General features: G+C 39.8%; 3 protein-coding genes across 6 annotated transcripts in view; 2 read left to right on the top strand and 1 right to left on the bottom strand.

The window, feature by feature from the left end:
- Nucleotides 1–5111: 5111 nt before the first annotated feature.
- LOC135705761 (adult cuticle protein 1-like) overlaps nt 5112–23781 on the bottom strand; it is a 55704-nt gene continuing 37034 nt past the window's right edge. Inside the window, exons 1-2 of one of the 2 annotated variants that reach the window (XM_065227614.1) lie at nt 5666–5750; nt 5112–5599 (exon numbers count right to left, since the gene is read on the bottom strand). In XM_065227614.1, the coding sequence (XP_065083686.1) occupies nt 5177–5599; nt 5666–5671 (429 nt within the window). In that variant the 5' untranslated portion in view covers nt 5672–5750 and the 3' untranslated portion in view covers nt 5112–5176. Of the gene's footprint in view, nt 5600–5665; nt 5751–23781 lie in introns of those variants that run through there. The other variant, XM_065227615.1, reaches the window with a different exon arrangement.
- Nucleotides 8028–8742, top strand: LOC135705872 (uncharacterized). Its single transcript, XM_065227726.1, has 2 exons — nt 8028–8061; nt 8126–8742. Exons 1-2 carry the CDS (start codon nt 8056–8058, stop codon nt 8660–8662), a joined length of 543 nt encoding a protein of 180 aa, XP_065083798.1. The 5' UTR covers nt 8028–8055; the 3' UTR covers nt 8663–8742.
- Nucleotides 21585–23781, top strand: part of LOC135705757 (adult cuticle protein 1-like) — a 64901-nt gene continuing 62704 nt past the window's right edge. Inside the window, exons 1-2 of one of the 3 annotated variants that reach the window (XM_065227609.1) lie at nt 21588–21631; nt 21691–22161. In XM_065227609.1, the coding sequence (XP_065083681.1) occupies nt 21626–21631; nt 21691–22113 (429 nt within the window). In that variant the 5' untranslated portion in view covers nt 21588–21625 and the 3' untranslated portion in view covers nt 22114–22161. Of the gene's footprint in view, nt 21632–21690; nt 22162–23781 lie in introns of those variants that run through there. The other 2 variants (XM_065227608.1, XM_065227610.1) reach the window with 2 other exon arrangements.

Genomic DNA, 23781 nt, shown 5'->3' with positions numbered 1-23781 from the left:
CGGAATCCGTTAACGTCGCGTACGACCTCACCCGTAATATCGATTGGACAACGTTCAAGACCGCGATAGAGGAAGCCGTGTCGTCGGTAGAAGGGCTTCCACCGTTGGAGGAATATAACTTCCTCTCCAATCTGATCTTGGACAGCGCGCTTCGAGCTCAAACTCGGCCGGTTCCAGGAACGTCTTTGCGTAGGAAACCTCCTTCCCCTTGGTGGGACCACCAATGCACTGAGGTTTATCGTAAAAAGTCCGACGCGTTTAAGCTTTTCCGGAAACGTGGAACACCCGTGTATTTCGAAGCGTACTCGGCTCTTGAACGCGAACTCAAGAGCCTCATCAAAGCCAAGAAACGCGGATACTGGCGGCAATTCGTGGACGGATTATCGCGCGAAACGTCGATGAATACGCTTTGGAACGCGGCGCGAAGGATGCGTAACCGGTCTTCGAACAACGAGAGCGAGGAGTACTCAGATCGTTGGATTCTCAAGTTCGCGCGAAAAGTATGTCCTGATTCCGTGCCGGCACAGATGATTCCTCGCGAAACGACGAATTCTGTAGACGAGATCAGCCAGCCTTTTTCAATGCTGGAACTCTCACTCGCGCTCCTTTCGTGTGGCAATTCGGCTCCGGGGCTGATAGAATCAAGTTCAACTTGTTGAAGAACCTCCCAGACGTCGCTAAGAGGCGCATGTTGAACTTGTTTTGTCAGTTCCTGGAGCTCAATATTGTTCCGGATGATTGGAGGCAAGTGAGAGTTATAGCCATTAAAAAGCCTGGAAAACTCGCTTCAGATCATAACTCGTATCGTCCCATCGCGATGTTATCGTGCATTCGAAAATTGTTGGAGAAAATGATCCTTTTTCGCTTGGACAAATGGGTTGAGACGAACCACCTACTCTCAGATACTCAATTTGGATTCCGTAGGGGCAAGGGAACGAACGACTGTCTCGCGTTGCTTTCCACAGAAATTCAGTTGGCTTTTGCTAAAAAAGAGCAAATGGCTTCTGTATTCTTGGATATCAAGGGGGCTTTTGATTCAGTATCCGTTGAAGTCCTTTCAGACAAACTCCACGCTTGTGGCCTTTCTCCATTAATAAATAACTTTTTGTACAATTTGCTGTCAGAGAAACATATGAGCTTTTCTCATGGAAACTCTACAGCTTCTCGATTTAGTTACATGGGTCTCCCCCAGGGCTCATGTTTAAGCCCCCTTTTGTATAATTTCTACGTCAGAGAAATTGACAATTGTCTAAGTGACAACTGCACGTTGAGACAACTTGCAGATGACGGCGTAGTGTCTATGACAGGGCCCAAAGGGGTCGACCTGCAAGGACCCTTACAGGATACCTTAGACAATTTCTCTACTTGGGCTATTCAGCTAGGTATCGAATTCTCCACGGAGAAAACTGAGTTGGTCGTTTTTTCTAGGAAGCATAGCCCAGCACAACCAAAGCTTCAACTTTTGGGTAAACCGATCACTCATTCTATGTCCTTCAAATATCTTGGGGTCTGGTTCGATTCAAAATGCACCTGGAGATCCCACATTGAGTATCTGAGACGAAAATGCCAACAAAGGATCAATTTTCTCCAAACAATTACCGGAACGTGGTGGGGAGCCCATCCGCAAGATCTTCTAACGTTGTACCGGACAACGATTTTATCGGTTTTAGAGTACGGTAGTTTTTGTTTCCAGTCGGCGGCTAAAACTCACATCATCAAACTGGAACGTATCCAGTATCGTTGTCTTCGTATCGCGTTAGGATGCATGCACTCGACTCATACGATGAGTCTAGAAGTGTTGGCGGGCATGTTGCCACTATCGGATCGGTTCTCGGAATTGTCCCTCAGGCTCCTCACCCGTTGCGAAGTTATGAACCCACTGGTAATCGAAAACTTTGAAAAGCTTCTTGAGCTGAACCCTCAAACTCGTTTTATGTCATTGTACTATGTGTACATAACACAGGATGTCAGCCCTTCACAGCATAATCCTCATCGTGTATGCTTCTCCGACTTCGGCAATTCAGTTAGTTTTGATTTATCTATGACGCGGGAGATTCGTGGGATCCCAGAACATCATCGTTCCATGATTGTTCCGTCAATTTACGCTGCAAAGTTTGGCCAAGTTGATTCCGCAAGATCGTTCTTCACAGATGGATCACTAATAGAGTCGTCCGCTGGTTTTGGTATTTTTAACGAATTTCATAGCGCCTCTCGAATGCTTCAAGCTCCTTGTTCCGTATATGTTGCTGAGCTGGCGGCAATACATTATACGCTAGAAACGATCGCCTCACTTGCACCAGATCATTATTTTATTTTTACGGATAGTCTCAGTTCTGTCGAGGCTATTCGCTCTATGAGGCCGGTAAAGCACTCCTCGTATTTTCTCATGAAAATACGAGAGCTTTTAAGTGCTTTATCTTTAAGATCTTTTGTCATCACCTTTGCATGGGTCCCATCTCATTGCTCGATTCCGGGCAATGAGATGGCTGACTCACTTGCTAAGGTGGGCGCTATGGAAGGCGATATTTACGATCGACAAATCGCCTACGATGAATTTTTCTTCATTTATCGTCAACAGTCACTCGTCAGCTGGCAGAATAAGTGGAGTGAAGGGAGTTTGGGACGATGGCTATATTCGATCATCCCTAAGGTGTCGAAGAGTTCTTGGTTCAAGGGGTTGGATGTGGGTCGAGACTTCATTCGCATGATGTCTCGCCTCATGTCCAATCACTATTCGTTAAACGCTCACTTGTTCCGTGTTGGGCTGAAGGACAGCAATCTCTGTGAATGTGGACAAGGTTACCAGGACGCAGATCACATTATTTGGTCTTGTGCTGAGCATCGCGGAGTCAGATCTGAACTGTACGATTCCCTTCGGGCTCGAGGTAGACAACCTAATGTTCCAGTTCGGGATATTTTGGCTAGACGCGATCTGGAGTTTATGAAACTCATATATGTTTACTTTAAGAATATTAACATTAGATTGTAAGTTTTATTAACCATGTGTTTAGTTTGTATTTTGTACGTGTGGGTTTTTTTTTTATGTTTGTTTTCAAGATGAATAGAAATTCGTTCATGTTTTAGGATTAATTAAATATTTGTATCGTAAACCACATTTCAAACCTCCCTCTCCCTTTCCCATCCAAAAAAAATTGTAAATCCCCACTAACCTCGAGACAACCGCGAGTATCCGGTCCAGCTCCTTTAACTTTAAATATAAGAAATCAATAATGTATAACAAAAATGATAACTCGGCTCTGTAAAGTTTATTCGATTGAGCCTGTACAAATAAAGTAATTAATAAAAAAAAAAAAAAAACCGTTAAATGCATGAACGAAGATACACAATGAAGAGTTACGTCTCTTTGTCTGTGGTAAAAGTATAGTTGAAAAAGCGTTGCCAGTTGTATTGCCTCTAGCAATGGATTTAAGTTTATTAAAACAAGCAATTGATATAGATGAGTGGATGTAATTAATGGTGAATAAATATCAGAAACTGAGTAAATAAAACAAAAAACGACCATTCTAGGCATTTACCGGTCCAATTTAAAAAGCCACAGAAGATTGAATTCAACACTAACAGGGTTGATGGCAGCAGTGCACGTAGCCTGGTATGCGCTTTCCCGCTCAGGGGAGTAAACATACAGCAAAGTCTGGCAGTGTGAACGTTTTGTGTGCTACATTCTTATAGATAGTGTGACATCACATTTGCTGTTGTATTGAAATGACGGAAGAAATGAGATGGTTAAAGTTTCCTCACCATACCAGTTGATATTTATGAAACATGGGCAGTTTTGGCGTGGGGACCTGCACTTCCAATGAATTTTACCCATACATTTAGAAAATGATGATCGAAGAATATTTCAAAAAGAAGAAGTGAACAAATTGTTGACCCTTTGTAGAACCTTAAAAAAATTAAATTGATCGAATTTGATGACAAATAATTATACAAAGCTTAAAATAAATCCGAGAAGGTGCTTTTTTTGCTGGAATTGCTCATTTCTCGAATCCTGGTGATTCCTGATCTCAGGGTAACTTAAAATTACCGGGAAACAGAAACACGTTTCCTGCATATAGGGTAGATGTACCAATTATGTAGGGTAGATGTACCAATTTTGGTGTGTTTCAATTATTCATGGCATATGGGAATTCCATAGGTCATAGTGGGATCAGACCATAAAAGAAATGTATTGCAATAACTGGTTTATCTACCCTATATACGAAGCCCATTATTAAATAACTATAATCTATTTAGAATCCTAACCCTTTCAGCTTTGTATCAAGCTTAATGCGTTTACATTTACAAAAAGTTTGTTTTATTTAACTCAGTTGAAACGCACTTTGAAGTTATTCGACTTAAAGTTGCACGGTGCTTGGTTCGAAATCGTACTGACACGTTCACAAGCAATATGAACATTTACGAGGAAGGCAATTGTCAGCAGAAGGTCGATTAATCAATATTTTACTATTTATGATACATATTAAGCAAAAGAGCTAGGTTAAGGTACTGTTGGGTGTATCTAAACACTCTCAATTAAGTTTAGAGTAAATAATGGCCTTAACATATAGCATTCGCAACTTGCCCTCCAGTTTATATGTGACTTATTTAACTAGAATTGTTACCAGTTGTTGTACAGTCATATTTTTTCAGACCAGCATTCTAGCTGATTTATTTCCATTTGCTGCGCTTACAGAACTGCAGTTTCCAAATCCCACCATTCAATTCCAACAGTTTGCCCCAATTACGAATGCCAATGCAAAATGCTCTCAATCTGTTCAACCAATGAAGATCACCCATCGGTGATAGGTTGGATAATCGACAGAACTGCATCGGGTTTCAAGCAATCACCCCGAGGAGGCAAGGCCTGATGAAGATATTCAACTAATTCAATTGAATTCCTCCTTTGATGATCCACCCACCATCATCAGCCCAAAGTGATCTCAAGCGGAACAATCGCAGAGCAATAAGCGTTTTAATGCTTAATTGAAGATTCCAAGGTCTTTCGGGTGCAGTCAGTGCTGAGTGGTTCAATGGACTTTGTGGATGATTGTGGACGGGAAAAGTCCATTTTTGAAATGAGGGAGAAGGCGATCAAGAGAGTAAGAAGGATATTTGCTGCGATTGTTGTATATTTGCAATTTCAAAATTCCTGTTTGATATCATTTGGTCCATAATTTTACCAAGTTCCTGGAGCTGGAGCCAGATTCAGAGACTTCTGGTTGACGATGTGTCCGGGGAGTGGGGCCTTGTGTACGGCTCCACGGTTGGCAGCCACATACGAAGCGGAGTGATGCACTGGAGCAGCAAAGGCCACAGCTGGAACTTGATGATGATGATCCCAGTGGCTATCGTAGGCAGTGACGGCAGCTGGGACGTACTGGGGATACGAGTTGTAGGCAGCTACTTGATAAGGATGAGCATAGGCTTGTTGAGCCCAGCTGTGATGATCATTGGATTGAACAACGGTTGGTCCATGTTGAGAAGCGTAGGTCGCATATGGAGCAGCAGCATAACCATATCCGTGATGGGCGTAGACCGATGGGGCGTAGGACGCGTCAGCGGCAATGGCAAGGGCCATCATGACTACAACTGCGATGCACTGTAAAAGATAAAATTAAACTTAGATTTGAGCTTTATAAAACAACATACGCTGTACACTGTTTACCTTCATGATTGTTGGATATAAGTGGAACCTGTAGACTAGTTGATTGCTCGGAAGAGTATGATTCTCAATACGAATCTGTAGCTCTCTTTATACCATCTATCAAAATGTGCGAACTTTTTGAAAGTTCAAAATTGGCTCAAAAAAAGTAGGAATAGATCAGCAAAACAGAACCGCTAAAAATTCGCCTGTCTGCTCTATCATTGCAATTGATCGGTTGTAGCCAATTAGTAATTACTGATTTTATGGTGCCTTAATTGGTGCTCATTTTTTCTTTCAAAAATCATTCAGTCCGTTGTCAAAGCTTCCTATTCAATCATGGTATAAAATGGAGGTGTGCATTGGAAAAAGGAGTCAGAATATAGTCATCTTTCAAACAGCTTACCTCTTTGAGAACAATTCTATAATAGTTATCATGAAGGTAATCAACTTGATCTAGCTTGTTAAAATTTCCCATTGAAATCAATACCAATTATATTACAGTGCATCGCAGCTGTAGTCATGATGGCCCTTGCCGTTGCCGCTGAAGGTTCCTACGTACCATCGATCTACTCCCATCACGGATATGGTTATGCTGCTGCTCCATATGCGACTTACGCTGCCCATCATGGACCAACCGTTGTTCAGTCGAATGATCATCACAGCTGGGCTCAACACGCCTATGCTCATCCTTATCAAGTAGCTGCCTACAACTCGTATCCCCAGTACGTTCCAGCTGCCGTCACTGCCTACGATAGCCACTGGGATCATCATCAGCAAGTTCCAGCTCTGGCCTTTGCTGCTCCAGTGCATCACTCCGCTTCGTATGTCGCTGCCAACCGTGGAGCCGTGCACAAGGCCCCACTTCCCGGACACATCGTCAACCAGAAGTCGCTGAACCTGGCTCCAGCTCCAGGAACATGGTAATTGGAAAATGATATACTGCTTTTGATATGGAAGTTCGACCGATCTGATGCTAATACAGTAAATTGAAACCCGAATCTTTTTAGTTTTGATAATTGTAATTGTAACCGAGCTAAACTACCCATAAACGCATAACTGTTTAACTTGATTACTAAATCAAGCAAAGATGTTATGCTTTTATGGACAGTAAACATTGTTGGAAAGTTCTTCACATGTTCTGACTTCACCGTTCTGATTAGTTTGAGGCTGTTCCACTCGACTGTCATGTAGTCAACCAGAAGTCACCCCACATTTGCAACCACATTCAAACTTTGTCGCATCGCGAAGACATCTAGCTACTTACAACTCTGTCACATCCACTTACCCCAAGTGAACACCCGACGATGACTTTGTCTCATTGAGCTGTCCAATTTCGTATAGTTAGGCCTGCAGGCAGCAGCTTTCATCAGAACCTTCTCCCTGTAATCCCACCCCCCTTGAACAAGTGATGACTGATTCCGATTGAGCTCTAAGCTCATTAGTCACTCGCACAAACGCCAGTTGATTCTTTGGCTGAACCACGCGGTGGGAATGAAAGTAAAAGGAGCAAATTACCGCTGGAAATTTAACTCGTTTATCCTGATTGTGCTCTATATTGCGCACGTATGCAAATAGCTACCGGGCAGTTGACGATAATTATAATTGAGCCAACCGAGCGATTGAAGTAAGTTCGCACTTACCTAGTGCTAGTGCTATTATCAATCAACCTGTGTTTGTCAAGTCCACTCCCGTTCGAGATATTTAGCCAAGGAAAAAAACGGTTGCCCAATGATTGACTCATTCTCCACGGTCCGAGTTGGAGAACTTTCCTACTGTCAGGTGCACAAACGACGTCTTACTCACACGGCGAATGAGAACGACCCAAATTTGAGTTTAGTTCACTCATAATTACCAAAAGTGCAGGAACTCAGCGATGAGTAAAATTTGTCTCATGGTTTCCTGTGGAAAACCTCAAAAATCTGCCGGAAAATGAGGAAATTGACGAAAATTTTATTCAGTCTCGGAGTAGTACCAATAGACTGAGTGAATCCAATCTTTCCTTGTCTCAAATTCGGTAATTTTTCCCTCGAAAATCCTGGAAAAACCTGGGAAAACATGAGGAAAATTTACTCATCGCTGAGTTCCTGCACTTTATGTAATTTATGAGTTGACTAAACTCAAATTTGGGTCGTTCTCATTCGCCGTGCATGTGGAACGACTTTTTCACCAGCAGAAATATTTAAATCACACTTATGGCATGGTCGACTTCATTTCTCTACCGGGCCCTGGTACGCCTTCGTCGTCGGCCTTTATACTGGATTGGGACCGGATGTCACTGGGTTAATTGTTATATCTGACCGGGACCTGTTGGTGCATTTGTTTTCCCGGGTCCCCGTATATAAACGCATGTCTGTGCGATTGACGCAATCAAAGAGTGATTGTCGTTAGGCAAGTGAAAATCTCGTGCAGTTATGAAGGTATTCAGCTAATTGAAAGTGTGACTTAGATTGCAATAATTCTACTCTGTTTGGCCTTCCGTAGATCATCTCGGCGATCCTTGCGCTGCTGGTAGTTGCCGTGCAAGCAACGTACCATCCATACTACCATGGCTACAACCCGTTCGCCGCATTGGCATCACTTGGTTTGTACAACCCGCAAGTCTTGCCAGCACCACAGGTTCCTTACTCAGGAACCTATTCGTATCATGATGGACACAGGCCAACGGTAGTGCAGGCCAACAATGACGGATATAAATTTCCGCACGCCGTTAATAGTTTGTATCCGTGGAATCCTTGGGCGGCAGCTGCTGTTGCTCCTGCTCCTGTTCCTGTTCCTGTCCCTGCTCCTGTTCCTGTTCCTGCTGCAGCTTTGGTGGCTGCAGCTCCTGCCACAGCTTATCACTACTACGGACATCCCGGGCAGCCGTATCACTACAGCATTCCACAGAAGACGGTAGTGCAGGCCAATCTTGGAGGTCATGATCCGTGGAACTATGGGTCATTCTACGGGACGGGGATTTATGGATTCAAGTATAACAACTACGCTCCGGCAGCCGTACCGGTGCTAAGAATTGAATGATGCTGTTATCTGATGGCACTCATTTATATATTAAGGTTAAGATGCGATGACTACGTAGATACCAAATGATTGAAATAAACTTACTTATGATCCAAGAAGTTATATAGGCTTTGTATGCATTTATGAACCAACACATAGCGGCGCCGATGGTGTAGTGGTAAGCGTGATTACCTCTCACCCCAGCAGGCCTGGGTTCAATCCCAGTCGGCAACGCCGGGATGTTCTGAGGCGTAACATTTCTGACCACGCCTTACGGAAGGGAAGTAAAGCCGTTCATGAGTTGTGAGTGTTGCCTCCCTGGTAGCATTGGTGCTCAGCACGGGAAACAAGATCGACGAAAAAAAAAAAAGACTTATGTATAATGGTCCTCAAGCCGTATTACCTTCGTTACTTTATCAATCTTGTCAAGCTTTCAATCTAGACAAGCTGTTCTCCGAGATGGCTAATCCAATAAATATGATTGATATCTCATATGGCATATAACTTCTGACATAATGTTCTGTTTGGTCGTAATCATTGAAGAAAAAATCGTAAGCACTTGCACTGTGTCTATACCAAGATTTTTCAAACTTTCCAATGTGTTCCAATAAGATTAGCTTCTGCGAGTTTTTCCACCTTTTTATTCCATGTTGGGTATATTCATGACTGCGACCATAACTTTCACCGTTTTTATATTGCTTTATCAGTATGTCGTATCACGACATAGACTGAGCAAAAGCATTTTTTCAGCCAGGTATTACATTTCAAATGAAATGTACTACTTGACTGGTACCTGCATTCCAAATATCAAAGGGTTCTGCCAGCCCCTTATCCAGAAAAATACGCCTTTTATTGAAGATTGCTGTACGATAGCATAGCAGGTGTTCAGAGTATTCTTTTTCTATGTCACAGAATCGAAACATATCCTCTCGAAGTTTTCCTATTAGCTTCAAGTGATACCGTATTTGATAATTGAAAAATTCTACTAGTCATTGAAATGTTTGTAATTATTAACCTTTTCAACTGCCTAGCAATGGAACTGTTATTTCAGTTGATTCCACTTTCATATTTTCCCATCTCTGGATCTTTATGCATTGTTGAGATGATTCGATTGGCCAATTTCTGAAGTGACATTGCACATTTCCATACGAGTTTTGAATTGCATGTTGCTGATTTTAAAGAATTTAATGCTGCTTGACTATCAGACATAATGCCGATATTTGAATTTATATAATTTATAGAGCATTCAAGAATTTCTTTAATTTCTGCTTGAAACACGGTTGGCAACTAACACAAAGATATTGAAATATCTATCCCTGGACCAGTTATCCCTCACGATTGTTCAATCTTGAATCGTCTGTATGAAAAACAGTTGAACCTGGACGGATGTTTGGTCTCCCACTTTCCCAAACATTACGATCAAATTCTGTTGCATTGTACAAACAATCGAAATGATATTTTTTCTACATCCATAGAGAAAACGCTAATTTGGAACAACCCAAATTTGAGTAGGATCTATTCATATCCGTCAAAAGTAGTCTAAAATTGAGTAAACAAATTAGGAACTGACAGGTCGATGTTGGCCATTTGTCACTCCCAACTTTGTTTACTCAAATTTTGATAGCCCTACTCCCTACTTTTGTGGATATGAGTAGATTCTAATCAAATTTGGGTTGTTTGGAAAAGGCGTGCACCCCGCGCTGCTTTCGTGCACAAACTGAGCAATTCGCATACCCTTGGTCCATACATCATCCTCATCCGTACAATCGCTATCAGAATTGACACAAACGTGGATAAAACGTGGAAAACCAGAAATATAGGAAGGTCCAGCAAGGATGGTACACTGAAAATCTATATGAATATTTCAAAAGGTCCTATCTGCTTGGATCGATTATCTTCATCGACTTTCTATTTTGAAAACCACTGCTTAGGCAAACTGATTTTGCTCTATTTTTACCACATAGTTTGATAAAGGTGGTTCATATGTAGGTTTTGCAACTGATTGATTAACAAAAAGGAAAATCTACACGTGTACAATATGAATAATCATCACTGAATATTTCACGTTATTTGGTAACGTGGTTAAAAAGATACAGCTTTTGTGTGATTGTCATCAATTTCGTGTCCACCCATTTTACGTATGTAGTGCTTGAATTAAAAAACTATTTACTATTCTTTTAAATGTACTCATTATTTAAAAAAAAAAATTAAAAATAACTCATTTTTGAGATTTCAACCTTTTATCCTTTCGACATTTTATCCTTTGACATTTGGTCCTTTCAACCATTTGTCTCTTGCGACATTTTGTCCCTTCGACCTTCCGTCTTTCGACCATTTGGCTTTCAACCTTTTGTCTTTCGACTTTTTGTCTTTCGACATTTTGTTTTTCGACCTCTTGTCTTTCAACCCCTTGTCTTTCGACCTCTTGTCTTTCGACCTCTTGTCTTTCGACCTCTTGTATTTCGTGCTTTTGAATTTGAACTTTTGTCTTTCGACCTCTTGTATTTCGTGCTTTTGAATTTGAACTTTTGTCTTTCAGCATTTTGTCTTTCGTTCTTTTGCCTCTCGACCTTTTATTTTTCGACCTTTTGTCTTTCGACTTTCTGTCTATTGACCATTTGTATCTTTCGACTTTTTGTCCCTTCGACCTTTTGTCTTTCGACCATTTGGCTTTCAACATTTTGTCTTTTGACCATTTGTCTTTCGACCTTTTGTCTTTCGACCTTTTGTCTTTCGTTCTTTTGTCTCTCGACCTTTTGTTTTTCGACCTTTTGTGTTTCGACCTTCTGTCTATTGACCATTTGTCTCTTTCGACTTTTTGTCCCTTCGACCTTTTGTCTTTCGGCCTTTTGTCTTTCGACCTTTTGTCTTTCGACCTTTTGTCTTTCGACCTTTTATATTTCGACCATTCGTCTTAGAGCAGTTCCACGCCAAATTGAGAGTCGGAAAAAACTTGACTTTCCCTAATTTTCAAAAAAACTTTTCGTTATTTGTGTTATGGGAAATCATTCACAGTTTTACAAAAATTTGACCATTTTGGAATTTGATATTTTTTTAAATGACGTCTATGCCATTTTTCAACCACGAAAACGTCACTTCTGATCGAAATGACGTCTGAGACAAAGTTATAGAGAAAAATATAGTCTTTATGGGAAAAATATCTCCTTGGTATTTTTTTTTTTTAAATTTTAAGTGAAGTTTTTAAAACTCGATCATCTCAAAACATATATTTCCAATTTGAATGTATATATTTTTTATAAAAAGATCATTAAATATTCAAATTTTTGAAATTTTTAAACTATGGGCGCTTGATAAAAATCAAGGAACAAGAACTTCTGGTAATATTTTAATTTTTTTTTAATTTTTTTTAAATTTTTTTTAGTACGCTATTTTATGTAATTGCTGCAAAGGACTCCATATATCAGAGATTTTTAATCGTTATCAATGCAAAAATTACATTTAAAAGCTTGTTAACAAGAAGTTAACATATATGACCAAAAGTTGATGTTCTACGATTTATATCAATTTTCAAACATCCATTGCTTTAATTACTCTAATAATTTGTATTTTGTATGTTATTTATTAAAAATTGTGATTTTTCTGTTTTCAACCTTTTTTTTAATTTAATGCTCAAAATTACTTAATAGAAATAACCGTGTTTATTTTTCACAGAAATACTTTTATTTTTTATAAAACTTTGTTTCAATCGTCATTTTGATCAGAAATTACGGTTTTGTGCTACAATTTATTGAAAAAATGTCACTGACGCCATCTTGAAAAAAAAAATTTACAAGATCCAAAATAGCTGAACTTTCTTAAAACGTGATTGAGGAGAAGGTCGAGTAAAAATAATTAGTTTTTATCTTATTTGGCCTGGAACTGGTCCTTTCCGTCTTATGTCTAGCGACCTTCTGTCTTCCGACCTTCTGTCTTCCGACCTTCTGTCTTCCGACCTTCTGTCTTCCGACCTTCTGTCTTCCGACCTTCTGTCCGACCTTCTGTCTTCCGACCTTCTGTCTTCCGACCTTCTGTCTTCCGACCTTCTGTCTTCCGACCTTCTGTCTTCCGACCTTCTGTCTTCCGACCTTCTGTCTTCCGACCTTCTGTCTTCCGACCATTTGACTTTCAACCTGTTGTCATTCGATCTTTTGTTCTTTCAACCTTTTGTCTTTAGAAGTTTTGTCTTTTGACCCTTTGTCTCTTTCGACATTTTGTCCCTTCGACGTTATATCTTTATACCTTTTTTTATTTCGACCATTTGTTTTTTGACCTTTTGTCTTGTGACGATTTGTCTTTCGACCTTTTGTCTTGCGGCCTTTTGTGTGTTAACCTTTTGTCTTTCGACCTTTTGTCTTTCGTCCTTTTGTCTTTCGACCTTTTGTCTTTCGACCTTTTGTCTTTCGACCTTTTGTCTTTCGACCTTTTGTCTTTCGACCTTTTGTCTTTCGACCTTTTGTATTGCAACCTTTTGTCTTTTGATCTTTTGTCATAGATTCAAAGGATGATTTGAACTTAGAGGGGCAAACCGTCGAATGAACAAAGGGTCGAATGGACAGAAGCTCAAAATGGACAACACGTCAAAGTGAACAAAATTTCAAAAACCAACATCAAAATTGATACAAAAGATTTTAAAAAAAATACTCTCAAAGAACTGCTCATGATAAAAGAATGATTCCGTGACACGTACAGTAATTTCCATGACACGCACAGTAACTATTTTTATCTTATTTTTCCAAAGAACTGCTCATGATTTAAAGAAGGTAAAACACCCGAGAAAGTAAAATATTAAATTAATAACAAGTTCTATTACCCGGTTATCACTTTTTGATATCTGAATATGTTATCATTATGGTTGAATTAACAGCCAACATAACAAAAATGATAACAAAAAATTGCTCGTTGGATATCACAAAAATAACTAATTTTTGTTATCATTGATAATATCTTGATAACAAATTCTGTAAGCCATACAAATTTATTCCATAAATTTCAAATCATGTTATCATTTTGATATCAAAGCCTTACGCTGATAACTGAATTATGATTAGTGATTAAAAGCACTATTTTTTATTGTTTCAATGCGAATAATATTGAAAGTTTTGAACTAACCTTGCATCGTTAATAAATATATAGTTAATTTTTCATGATAACAACTGGTAACAAAATTGATCAAGGCTGATAACTAAATAAGTTATGAGATAACAACTGAAAACAAAATGATATCTGGGATAACAAGACTTGTTATCTAGATGATATCGGGATGTTATTCTACTTTGCTCGGGCAGTTATTCATTTTATCCTTCAACAATTTGACAATTTATCCATTTCGACCTTTTGTCAATTTAGACCTTTTGTTCACTTCGACCTTTTGTCCATTCGACTTTTTTCATTTCGACGTTTTGTACAAAAATCATTTTAGTTATATCATCATCATATCATATGATCATATGATCATCCTCCCAACTCTGAAAATTGTAAACTTCACAATCGAAGTAACACCTCAGGCATGGAAAATCATTTGCATTCATTTAATATATTCATTTACATTCAGTTGCCTCTAACTTTTTTCATCAACAGCATTCTGCAAAATGATATACAGAACTTTTGTAGGTTTTGTTATTAACTACAAGTTTTGATCATAACTTAAATCTGTATCTCTTATGCATCACGAACTAGAGCGGGCAGAACTTGTTACTGTTTTTCAGTGAATGTTTAATACATTCACTGAAAAACAGTAGTGGCTTCTGTTCGCTCTGATTCGTCATGCATAAGAGATACGGATTTGACGTATTTACAAAAGATGTAGCTTATAACAAAACCTACAAAAGTTCTGTATATCATTTTGTGAAATGCTGTTGAAGAAAAAAGTTAGAGGCAAATGAATGTAAATGAATGCACGAAATGAATGCGAATGATTTTCCATGCCTGCACACACTTTGATTGAATGAAACCATTTCAGTCAAATTTGGTTCCAAGTTTGTCAAAGTTATTCTTATCAATGTGTTAAAATGCGTAGAAATTTTAGATAGAATCCATTAAACTGTGTTTAAATGCTTGTGGAAAATTTGTTAAAATTGTATCAAAACAGATTTTGAATAATGTTTTAATTCCGTTTACAATTTTCTAAAACTTGTTCAAATCCAATTAAACAGAAGGGAATTCAAACAATAATATGGTTTTATACGACAAAAAAAAACTTTTCAAGTGAACAATGGTAGTCTAGTTGAAAACAAAATGAAATCAAAATTTAAAGTTATTGATTTTCAAACATATATGCCGCATAATTCCAGCCTGGGTATGGATAAGCCACGGAGAGTAGCGACTCACGATTTGGCTATTAAGAGCTTCGTTTCGATTTTTCCTTCAGCATTCGGTCCAATTGCATACACACAGCATCCGTAGCCTTTCGAGGATGCATCGCAAAAGCAGTGCAGTTGGTACACGCGATGACAGTTGTGAAGTACGCATCTTGGCAGTGTTATCTCCTTCAATTGGTCCAGTTCACTGCGGAAAGCTTGCCACCAACGACTTTCTTGTGCTGGAAACTCTTCATCCCAAGTCAGTCGTTTCGCCCACAGTCCTTGAACGAACATTCTGGCGCTGATTACTACTGGCCCCAAAAGTCCAAGCGGGTCGAAAAGCCTGGACATTTCGGATACCACGACACGCTTGGTTAAGACATCGAAAATCTGAAGACAGGGTACTTGGAATCCATGTTGATCCGTGAGCGCTGCGCCCAATCTCCGTCTGGGAAGAAGCTCCTTTGGGAATGTGCCGCAACATGCTCAAATCGTTGGCACACCATTTTCGTAGGGTGATCCTGCAGCTGCTGACAAGGTTCGGTTACTTCCTCTAGATCATTCTCTCCAGCCAGAACATCATCGACGTAAAAGCGCTTCGTGACTACGAGCGCGGCAAGGGGATATCGTTCCCCTTCATCCTCGGCGAGTTTTTTCAGCACACGTGCCGATTGGTACGGCGAACATGCGAGCTTATATGTCACGGTCTTCAATTAGTAGCATTGCAGCGGCAACGAAGAATTCGACCTCCAAACGACTTCTAGATACTTTCGGTCGTCCGGATGCGTCCACACTTGCCGGAAAATTAGCTCGGCGTCGGCAGAAAACACATCCCGAGCAGGAAAAAATAACTTATTAATACCAAATCCAGGTATGAAAATAGCATAACTGGTAACCTACATATGGTATTAGTGAAGCTGACATAAGAGGTAAAACACCAAAAATAATACCTCAAAAATGTTCTTCGAATAACGAACTAATAATATCAAAACAAGGTTTTATACCACAAGTATACCAAAGTCTGGTATCATTCCACATTAAGATATTCATTTGTTATCGATTAGCTATCGGTTCCTGCTCGGGAAATCAGCTATCGAAATATTTCGTAAAATATCAAATAAATACCAAAATTACAAAACGTGATGTTTCAGATTTTAGACAATATCACCTTTCAAATAACAAATTATGGTATTCTGACAACATAAAAAGCGTTGATTATCCGTCAATTGTCATAATAATTAACATATTTATTAGTTCGTTATTCGTAGAAGATTTTTGCCAGTTATGCTGATATCATACCTGAATTTGGTATTCATAAGTTATTTACTCCTGCTCGGGTGAAAAACTTCCATTCTGGGTGGCTGGTTGCTTTTGATTTAATCTGAACCCATGTCAAATTCCTGTTCCCTATTAAGGCTCCATTCCAGGCTGATTTCATTTCACAACATAATATTGACATATGTAACAAAGGGAACTCCCCGACATTTGTTAATGCGATAAGAGAAGAAGTTTTGGACCTTACTCTTTGTAGTTCAATACTTTCTGATCGAATAGTAAATTGGCATGTATCAGACGAAATTTCTTTATCTGATCATTAACAAATTATGTTTGAATTTAAGGCTAATGATATACTGAAGGAGGTTTATAAGTGAAGAAAAGTGATATTTCGATGTTGTGTGGTTGGAGTGGAGAAAAAAATATGCGTGGAAGCATCGGGAATGCGCCCCCGGGTGAAGTGATTTGGTGAGTACGTTCCAGTTGAAGATTGTTGACAAGTGTATTTGTGGTGATGCAAATTATGGTTTAGATGACGCATGGCTTCAAACATTTTGTGTATCAAAATAAAACATATTACATACTAAATACGCACAGGGCATCGTCTGCTGACCATTGCCGCGGGTATATCGTGGGAGTCCCAGGTACCCGGTTCAAGCTTTAGTTGGCGGCGGTGGCTCTTCTTGACCTTCTATCCCCTGAGTAGTTAGTGTGAATAAGGGCGTCTATGTGATGTTTTGCTGTACCTGTTGAGGACATCTAGTGCATCCTGTTCCCTTAACTTGTTGAGGAAACCCTGTCTTGCCTCAAAAGTTACCCTTTTTGAAGTACTAGTCTTCACAACATAAAGGGCACCATTACGGAGCATGAGATTTGATCAAATTATTCGCAGTTCTACTTGTCCAACGCTCCCGGCTGGGTGAGGGATAGAGGATGACACACACACACACACATGATATACTGAAGGAGGTTTATAAAGATCCTCGTAAAACAAATTGGGAACTATATAGCACAATTATGAAGAGTCAACATGAACCCATTTTCAATAATATTGATACCATTACAAAGCTAGAAAAAGTTGCTAATGACTTAATAACTAACATGAATCAGGCTTACAATGCCAGTTGTCCTACAAAGGAGCGCTCGACTAATAGAGATGTTTCCTGGTGGAATGGTAGATTAGAAAAATTACGGAAAAAAGCTAGGAAACTATTCAACCGTGCAAAATTTACTTCAAACTGGTCTCAATATAAAGAGGCGTTAACTGAATATAACAGAGAAATAAGAAGATCCAAGCGGAAAGATTGGAGACACATGTGTGAAAACATAGAAAACACTCCTGAAACTGCAAGACTTCGAAAAGTTCTCTCAAAAGATCATTCTAACGGTCTTGGAACTCTCAAAAAGACTGACGGACATTTTACTGAAAACTCAAGAGAAACTCTGGAACTGATTATGCAAATCTATTATCCAGGGTCCCTTCCTACTGATGATCAACTACAAAATCATGGTTGCATGCAAAATGCCACATCTTCAGACCGTGGTGAACGTGATAGATCTACCGAAACAAATGTCTCACTATGTGGGCTAGAAATGTCAAATGAAGAGGCTGAAAACTTTGCCATTAGAATATTTACAAACTCAAGAATTGAATGGGCGATAGATTCTTTTAGTTCTTTCAAATCCCCTGGCCCAGATGGAATTTTTCCAGCACATATTCAAAATTGTAAATCTATAATAATTCCTGTTTTAGTTAAATTGTTCAAGTCTAGTTTTTTATTGAGATACATCCCAAAAAATGGAGACAAGTCCGAGTGGTATTCATACCAAAGGCGAACAAAAGAGATAAATCTTCACCAAAATCATTTAGACCAATAAGCCTGTCATCAATATTTTTGAAATTAATGGAAAAACTCATAGATGAATGTGTCAAATCAGAAATACTTCTTAATAAACCATTATGTAAGACACAATTTGCTTACCAGTCAGGCAAGTCAACAATAACAGCTCTTCATACTCTTATTAATAAAATAGAAAAATCCTTTGCTGCTAAGGACATTCTACTAGCAACGTTTCTTGATATTGAAGGTGCATTTGATAATGCATCTTTCACGTCGATGATAAGCGCCATGAGAAATCGTGGTTTTAATAAAAACATAATCAACGGGGTTGTAGAAATGCTATCCAAAAAAGAAATATCAGCTAATCTAGGAGATTCAGTAGTGAAAGTAACAGCTGTAAAAGGCTGTCCTCAAGGAGGTGTTCTTTCTCCCCTTCTGTGGTCCCTAATTGTTGATGACCTTCTTATAAAACTAAAGCACCAAGGATTCGAAATAATTGGGTTTGCGGATGACATTGTCATTATAGTCCGTGGAAAATTCGATAAAGTTGTTTCCGAAAAAATGCAAAAAGCATTAAAATTCACACTATCGTGGTGCAAAGATGAGGGATTGAATATCACGCCTACAAAAACAACTATTGTACCTTTTACTAAAAGACGTAAAATCGCTATCAATGATCTTAAACTAGTAGAAGTAAAGTTTTTAGGAGTAACTTTAGATAGTAAACTCTGCTGGAACAAACATATTGATCAACAAATAGGAAAAGCAACAAATGCTTTTTGGACCTGCAAAAGAACGTTTGGAAAAAAATGGGGTCTGAAGCCAAATATGATACACTGGATATACTCGGCTATAGTTAAACCCAGGATTACCTACGCCTCACTTATATGGTGGCCGAAAACTAAGCAACAAACGGCACAAGTCAAACTAAACAAGCTACAAAGGCTTGCTACTATTTCCATAACTGGAGCAATGCGTAGTACTCCCTCTACAGCCTTGGATGCTTTACTCAATATCCTTCCTCTTCATCAATTTATTCAACTGGATGCAGAGAAAAGTGCTCTAAGGCTCAAACGGTCCATGAATTTCTTCGATGGAGATCTTATTGGACATTTTAGCATTCTAAAAGAGTTTAAGATAAGTCCATTAATATTGATGAACGAAGATTGCATGCTAAAGCGACATTATTTCATCCATAATTTCCAAGTTCCTGGTGTGACTCGCGTTGACTGGGATGCAGGAAGACTGAATATTAGTCCTGGATCATTAATCTTTTATACAGATGGCTCGAAACAAGATAATATGGTCGGGGCTGGTATTACCGGCCCTGGGGTTAAGTTTTCGGTGTCCAGAATTTCAAGCTGAAATATATGCACATTCTAGCAGCGGTTTGCATAAAAAGAAACTATAAAAATGCGAATATATGCATTTGTTCAGATAGTCAAGCGGCGCTGAATGCTTTGAAATCAAAAACTTACACGTCAAAACTGGTGTGGGAATGTACTAAACTATTACAGCAACTGTCCTGTCGAAATACGGTTAACCTTTATTGGGTTCCTGGTCATTGTGGAATCGAAAGAAACGAAAAAGCTGATCAATTGGCAAAAATAGGGTCATCCACGAAATTCATCGGTCCTGAACCATTCTTTGGACTTTCTTTTTGTGCTTTAAAAATGGAGCTAAAAAACTGGGAAAAAACAAAGGTACAGTACAACTGGACCAGTACCTTAAATTCTCGGCAATCTAAACGTTTTATAAAGCCGAACGCTTTTCATACACAAAAGTTACTTAATCTTTCAAAAAAAGATTTGAGTACATACACTGGTTTGATAACAGGACACTGTCCTTGTAAATATCACCTGAAAATCATTGGTAAACTTCATGAAGATAAATGTCGCTTTTGTAACTTAAAGAGTGAAAGCTCTGAACATTTGCTGTGTGACTGTGTTGCACTATTTCATAAACGATGCAGATATCTTGATAAGGGTCTGATGAGACCGTGGGAAATCTGGGCTGCTGCTCCCAATCAGGTAATAAATTTCATAAGGAATGTATTACCTGCTTGGGATGATTGCTTACAACAGTAGTGGTAGTTACTCAAACAATAGTGGCTTACCGCAACGTTATGGCATAAATAAAAAGAGGATACCAATAGATCAAAGTAATGGTCGCGGTGGTATTATGTCCCCAACATAGGAAAAAAAAAGGCTCCACAGCACCTTGAGCACCTGAGTTTCTGATGCGATGTCCTACCAGGTTCCAATCCCAAGCTTACTTGCAGATTTCGTTTTCACCCCTTCCTAGTGTGTGGCTACAATATTTGATAGAAATATGCAATCGTATGTGATGTGGCACGTACAGTATACTCTCTGCCTCAGCCAGAGCGGGAATTGAAACTGACACCTCCAGCATGTTGTGTCATGCCTTTAATGACTGAAATATCTGGAAGCCCTTGTTTTCAAAAAATGCAAAACGAATAACACAATCATTCAGGCAGTAGAGGACTAACTAAGCTGATTGACCTACATCAATATCAACGAACAATTTCGGATAAATCAAACATGGAAGGATCGGGGTTTCAAAGCACTATATTAGCATATTATACGCATTCAGACCAGTCAAGTTTCTATATCAGAATCAAATAACCATTTTTATCTACCAAGTTCCTGGAGCTGGAGCCAAGTTCAGCGACTTCTGGTTGACGATGTGTCCGGGAAGTGGGGCCTTGTGCACGGCTCCACGGTTGGCAGCGACATACGAAGCGGAGTGATGCACTGGAGCAGCAAAGGCCAGAGCTGGAACTTGCTGATGATGATCCCAGTGGCTATCGTAGGCAGTGACGGCAGCTGGAACGTGCTGGGGATATGAGTTGTACGCAGCTACATGATAAGGATGAGCATAGGCTTGTTGAGCCCAGCTGTGATGATCATTGGATTGAACAACGGTTGGTCCATGTTGAGAAGCATAGGTCGCATATGGAGCAGCAGCATAACCATATCCGTGATGGGCGTAGACCGATGGGACGTAGGACGCATCAACGATAACGGCAAGGGCCATCATGACTACAGCTGCGATGCACTGTAATATAATTAATTCTGGTTTAAATGGGTGATTTCAGCAAGCAAGATCAAGTTGATTACCTTCATGATAACTGTTTTGGAATTGTGATCAAAAGAGGTGAACTGTTTGAAAGATAAAGTTAGTTTGATTCCTTTTCCAATGCACAGCTCCATTTTATACCATGTAGAAGATTTGACAACTGATTGAATGATTTTGAAAGAAAAAATCAGCACACATTAAGGCACCATAAAATCAGTTATCACTAATTGGATATCGCGGTGCGCTTGCCAGTGAACGTCAATAGAGCAGACTATACTCAGTTGCGTGATTGCGAATTTTTAGCAGTTTTGTTTTGATTTTCTATTCTACATTTTTTTGGCAAGAATTTGGAACTTTCAAATGTTTACGCGATTTGCCAGATGGTATAAAGAGACCTACTGATTTGTATTGAGAATCATACTCTTCCGAGCAATCAACTTGTCTGTAGATTCAACCAATAATCAACAATCATGAAGGTAGTTTCAAGCTTTGGACAAAAAAAGTTCTAAACTAATTTACAATTAATCTTTTACAGTGCATCGCAGTTGTAATCATGATGGCCCTTGCCATTGCCGCTGACGCGTCCTACGCCCCATCGGTCTACGCCCATCACGGATATGGTTATGCTGCTGCTCCATATGCGACCTACGCTTCCCATTATGGACCAACCGTTGTTCAATCCAATGATCATCACAGCTGGGCTCAACACGCCTATGCTCATCCTTATCCGGCAGCTGCCTACAACTCATATCCCCAGTACGTTCCAGCTGCCGTCACTGCCTACGATAGCCACTGGGATCATCACCATCAAGTTCCAGCTGTGGCCGTTGCTGCTCCAGTGCATCACTCCGCTTCGTATGTGGCTGCCAACCGTGGAGCCGTACACGAGGCCCCACTCCCTGGACACATCGTCAACCAGAAGTCTCTGAATCTGGCTCCAGCTCCAGGAACCTGGTAAATTTCAACAAACCACGTACATCACACAACTGAGCAATAAAGAATTATCTTGGACAGCAACTGAGTCTCTTTGGATTTCCTCTTTTACAAAGTGAACAACCATAATCTATACTCTACAATCACTTGGTGAAAGTTATAGTCTATAAACAGCCCTTTTAATAACTCATTGACAGGCGAGATAAGTGTAGCCTGGAGCACTCCTTCTCTAATTAACTCTTCGTGCCCCTCGCATACGTGATCGACCCGAACGAATGGGTAATTCTCAGCCTGATTCCGCACTAAGATCACCCGCTGAGGTTTAATTTGTTGCTCAATCCGATCAGAACTTTACAGCGACGCTCCCCATTTATCACCTCTTTTGTATCGCTTGTTATCCACTTGAAACACGCACTAACATAAACCAGAATCCCCAGCTATTACGAAATGTTTAAATACCGGGGAATAATAGTTTCAATTATAAAAATGCGTCAGAAGGGACGCACTATTACGCCAATTAGCTAAACATACTGCAATTAAAGCATCATTCTTGGGGACAACTTTTCATCCCTGTCCCAATACCCAGACCAACAGCCTGTAGACACAAAGTGGTCGACATTGAGAAAGTCACCCGCAATCCCATTTTGCTCCCATTATTCGCACGCGAATAATTACACCCGGCACCCTTGTTCTCTACACTGCAGAATCAAAACAAGAGAGGAGGGGTTGTAATCCGTTGCAATATAGGCGGAAATTCTTGCGGTTCGATGTGGTATCAGAATTAGATCACCCTGCCCTGTGCTTACGATCCGATCGCTGGGCCGCTCGATCGTAAGCGAACGCGAAAGTGAAAACAGAACCGGTAACGATGCCCACGATCGAAGCGGGAGCTCATAAATATTCACTCGGTTCGGTCTGCTAAGCCAGGGTTCACCGGAATGGGAGTTACATACCACTAAATAATCGCAGCAGATCCGCATTACGACGCAAGAATATGTAACATATCATTAATAGGGGAGACAGGGATTAATCACGCTGAACACCCTCTTCCCTCTCACGACGATACAATAGAAACCAACTTCCTCTACCACGAATCCAATTTAGTTAGGATTTACAGAATAAAGGCATGCACCTCACCTTGACAATCGCACCATTATAGCTCGTGGTCGTGAAGCGGCAGCGGGTGTTTGTATGTAAATTGGTACGTCGACGTTCGATGTCAGCTCTGATGTAGGTACTTCTTGGATTTGAGTTCTAATTGTAGGATATCGGATGAAATTTGTCCCCCCGTTGTTGATTGATATGTAAAGCGATCGAGCGCGCACACGTTGTGGAAGGTTAAATAATATGTTGTTAAATTATTCAATCAAATCGAAATTGTGGGGTATTGTAATCAAGGTCTATTGTGGGACAAAAGTTGAGCAAGTTGTAGCTTGTAATCCTCAACAGGTGTTTATTATTGAACAATTAGTGCGTGCGATAAAAGATCGGCATCTTTTGTGTCCCTATGATAGGTGTAGGTTTTAAACGCCTATATATTTCCCATAAACGGTAGTGATAAACGTCGCAAGAACTATTCCACAGCCGCAGACCATATATGAGCAAGTCAAACGCGCACTCTTTTGCCTGTGGATTTGAGGACCTCAAATCCCCTCATCCATCAATGTTTGAATTAGGTAAAGCTTTGCGCATT

This window comes from Ochlerotatus camptorhynchus, unplaced genomic scaffold, assembly GCF_037179485.1.
Source record: "Ochlerotatus camptorhynchus isolate MF236.1 unplaced genomic scaffold, CSIRO-AGI_Acam_v1.1 ptg000274l, whole genome shotgun sequence".
Lineage (NCBI taxonomy): Eukaryota > Metazoa > Arthropoda > Insecta > Diptera > Culicidae > Ochlerotatus > Ochlerotatus camptorhynchus.
Note: the sequence above shows the minus strand (reverse complement) of the source record. Positions and strands in the feature narration are given on the sequence as shown.